Source organism: Palaemon carinicauda, chromosome 14 (genome assembly GCF_036898095.1).
Source record: "Palaemon carinicauda isolate YSFRI2023 chromosome 14, ASM3689809v2, whole genome shotgun sequence".
NCBI classification, from domain to species: Eukaryota; Metazoa; Arthropoda; class Malacostraca; order Decapoda; family Palaemonidae; genus Palaemon; species Palaemon carinicauda.
Window position 1 is genome coordinate 50,039,755 of NC_090738.1, and position 2,500 is coordinate 50,042,254.

At 43.8% G+C, this 2,500-nt stretch overlaps 1 protein-coding gene across 2 annotated transcripts in view; it reads right to left on the minus strand.

The window, feature by feature from the left end:
- Positions 1 to 1,070, minus strand: part of LOC137653190 (homeobox protein unc-4 homolog) — a 61,375-nt gene extending 60,305 nt beyond the window's left edge. For both annotated transcript variants that reach the window (XM_068386573.1, XM_068386572.1), the window contains exon 1: positions 502 to 1,070. In XM_068386573.1, the coding sequence (XP_068242674.1) occupies positions 502 to 820 (319 nt within the window). In that variant the 5' untranslated portion in view covers positions 821 to 1,070. The remainder of the gene's footprint in view (positions 1 to 501) is intronic.
- Positions 1,071 to 2,500: the final 1,430 nt, after the last annotated feature.

Genomic DNA, 2,500 nt, shown 5'->3' on the forward strand with positions numbered 1-2,500 from the left:
TACTTTTTTTATATGTAGCCTACTTAGCTTATATCTTTGCTATTGTTATTTTACATTTGATTTAGCCAAATTTCTCAAACATTCTCTTGCAAAAAAAAAAAAAAAAATTACTTGGAAAAATATAATTTGAGTTATGCAATAAGCAATAGTATAAATATAGAATATATAGAATGCAGTTCATAAAACCTCAGCGATAGGACTAATTATAGATATAATTATAACTGGTATTATCATAAAGCTATTATTTAAGATGATATATTAAAAATAACTTTTGATAAATCCATTACTTACAAACTTTTTAATATTCTTTATTTTATTTTCTCGATACAGGAATGTTGACTTCATTTTATTTAGATAACCTTTTAGAATTTGTCCAACCATGCAAGTATGGCAGTAAACGTATCGATGTATTACGCATCTGTCAGGTCAGGTCAGGTCAAGGCGGCCAAGGGCCATGGCCATGGCATACTTTGTCACGTGCCCTGAAATTGTTGTTCTCACCTTTATCGTCGTCTCTGTCGTAGGGCGAAGGGAGTCCTGGAGGTAGTCCAGCGCCGTGGTCGCCCGATCGGTCGAGGAACCCACCGCCGCTGCTACGACCCATGACGGAGAACGCCAATGGTCGCGGGCCGCTCTCGTGGCTGGTGGGTGGCATGCCGCCCAACTTCAGGCCATTGTGAGTGCTGAAGGGCGGGAGGCCTGGCAAAGTAGGCAACTGCTGGCCCAAAGGCAGCGGCACGGGCCTGGCCAACTGGCTCAGCACGTGGAATGCAGGTTGCACGTAGCCGAGGTGTGGCAACATCTTTTCCATCAGCAGCATTCTACCGCAAATGCCGATCGCCACTCCCCTTCTCACTGTCTCTCTCTCTATCTTTAGATCTTCTCGCCGCAACACTTAATAAAACTCCTACCGAACTCCCAGCACAGATATACACAAATGAGTCACTCTCTCCGAGAGGAAGGTCCACCTTCAGACCCGGGTGTCAAGTCTTTCGAGGGCCTCCTTCTTCCAATTCTTCTCTCGCTTCTTCTGACGACTCAGCGTCACACACGGCTGCAGCGTTGGCGGTTTGTCAACAAATACTGAAGGGCTGGAAGCCGCACCTACACTCTTCACCTCACCATTGTTACGTTTAGGGATTATCTGAGGCCACGCCCAGAGACCGCCCTTCCCACCTTCCTCGTCCGCTGAGTGGTTCCTGTCACGCGCCCGGCTACTTTGCTAGCCGCTGATTGGCTACCAAAGGATCTACGACTGAATGACAAACAGAGTTTCGATTAGAGTGTCCATTTCATCGACTTAATGGGGTTCCTATAGAGTTTTTCGTGGCTTTGTGTCAACTTGTCATCAATAATTCGGTAGTTAGGGGATAGCGGAGGGAGTCTGTCCACACCAGGCTGTGGCTTAGAATAGACACTAGATTGACTACGTCAAAATGTTACTGCCTCTTTCTCTCTCTCTCTCTCTCTTTCTCTTCTCTCGTGTCGTCCCGCTTCGAACTCCTACGAAATAAATAAAGCAGTGCGAAAAGAGAGATTTTGAAGAACCAACCATCTTGGCCCCCGTCCTACCCGATCTCTCTCTCTCTCTCTCTCTCTCTCTCTCTCTCTCTCTCTCTCTCTCTCTCTCTCATCCACAATCGTTTGATCCAATAGAGCGGATCGACCATTGGACTCACACAACCCACGAACACACACACACATACACACACACAAATGTCACTTGTCACCGTGTGCCCAAGGGATGTGGAAGGCAATTTAAGAGTTTCTCTAATGATGATGCTCCTTGAGAAGAATTCTCACTGACAGTTATAAATACATTAAGTGGGGAGTTTTTACCCTAATTACAGACTATAGCTGACCACCTGTATTCACCCTGACCAATATAGAGTTTGTTTATAAATGTCAAGTGATGCCGATTGTTAGGTCTGACTGGTCTGCTTTTAGTCTCAGATAATCAGGATTTAATGGCAGCGCTCAAGGAATGAATTTTCAGTATTATCTTCTCCGAAATTACAAAGAGTATTTCGATGGCTTTGTAATCATCCAATAAACGGAAATGATAATTCGGGGACCATTGAGCCCCTTGATAATGATGACGCTCTTCATTAGATGGCGGAGGTTTTTTCCCCTCTTTCACTCTTTATGACTTCGATGAGGAGCAAGATCTATCTATCTGTCTATCTGTTTGGCCATTTATTTCATCGTCCTAGGAAATGGAGAGAGAGAGAGAGAGAGAGAGAGAGAGAGAGAGAGAGAGAGAGAGAGAGAGAGAGAGAGAGAACTTTTTAGCACTTGTGTGACATCGGCAAAAATGATGGCGAAAGAGTTCGAAAACGATAAATGCTCTTCGAAAAATGCTTCTCGATAAATTGTGAAAAGTGCATTAAATTAAGGTGTTCCATTACACGTGTTAAAAATCGCCGTTTGTGTTCAAAACTGTTCTTCGAGATGTCATTAATATTGAGTATCATTAACTTTGACCCATCTAATTAATCCA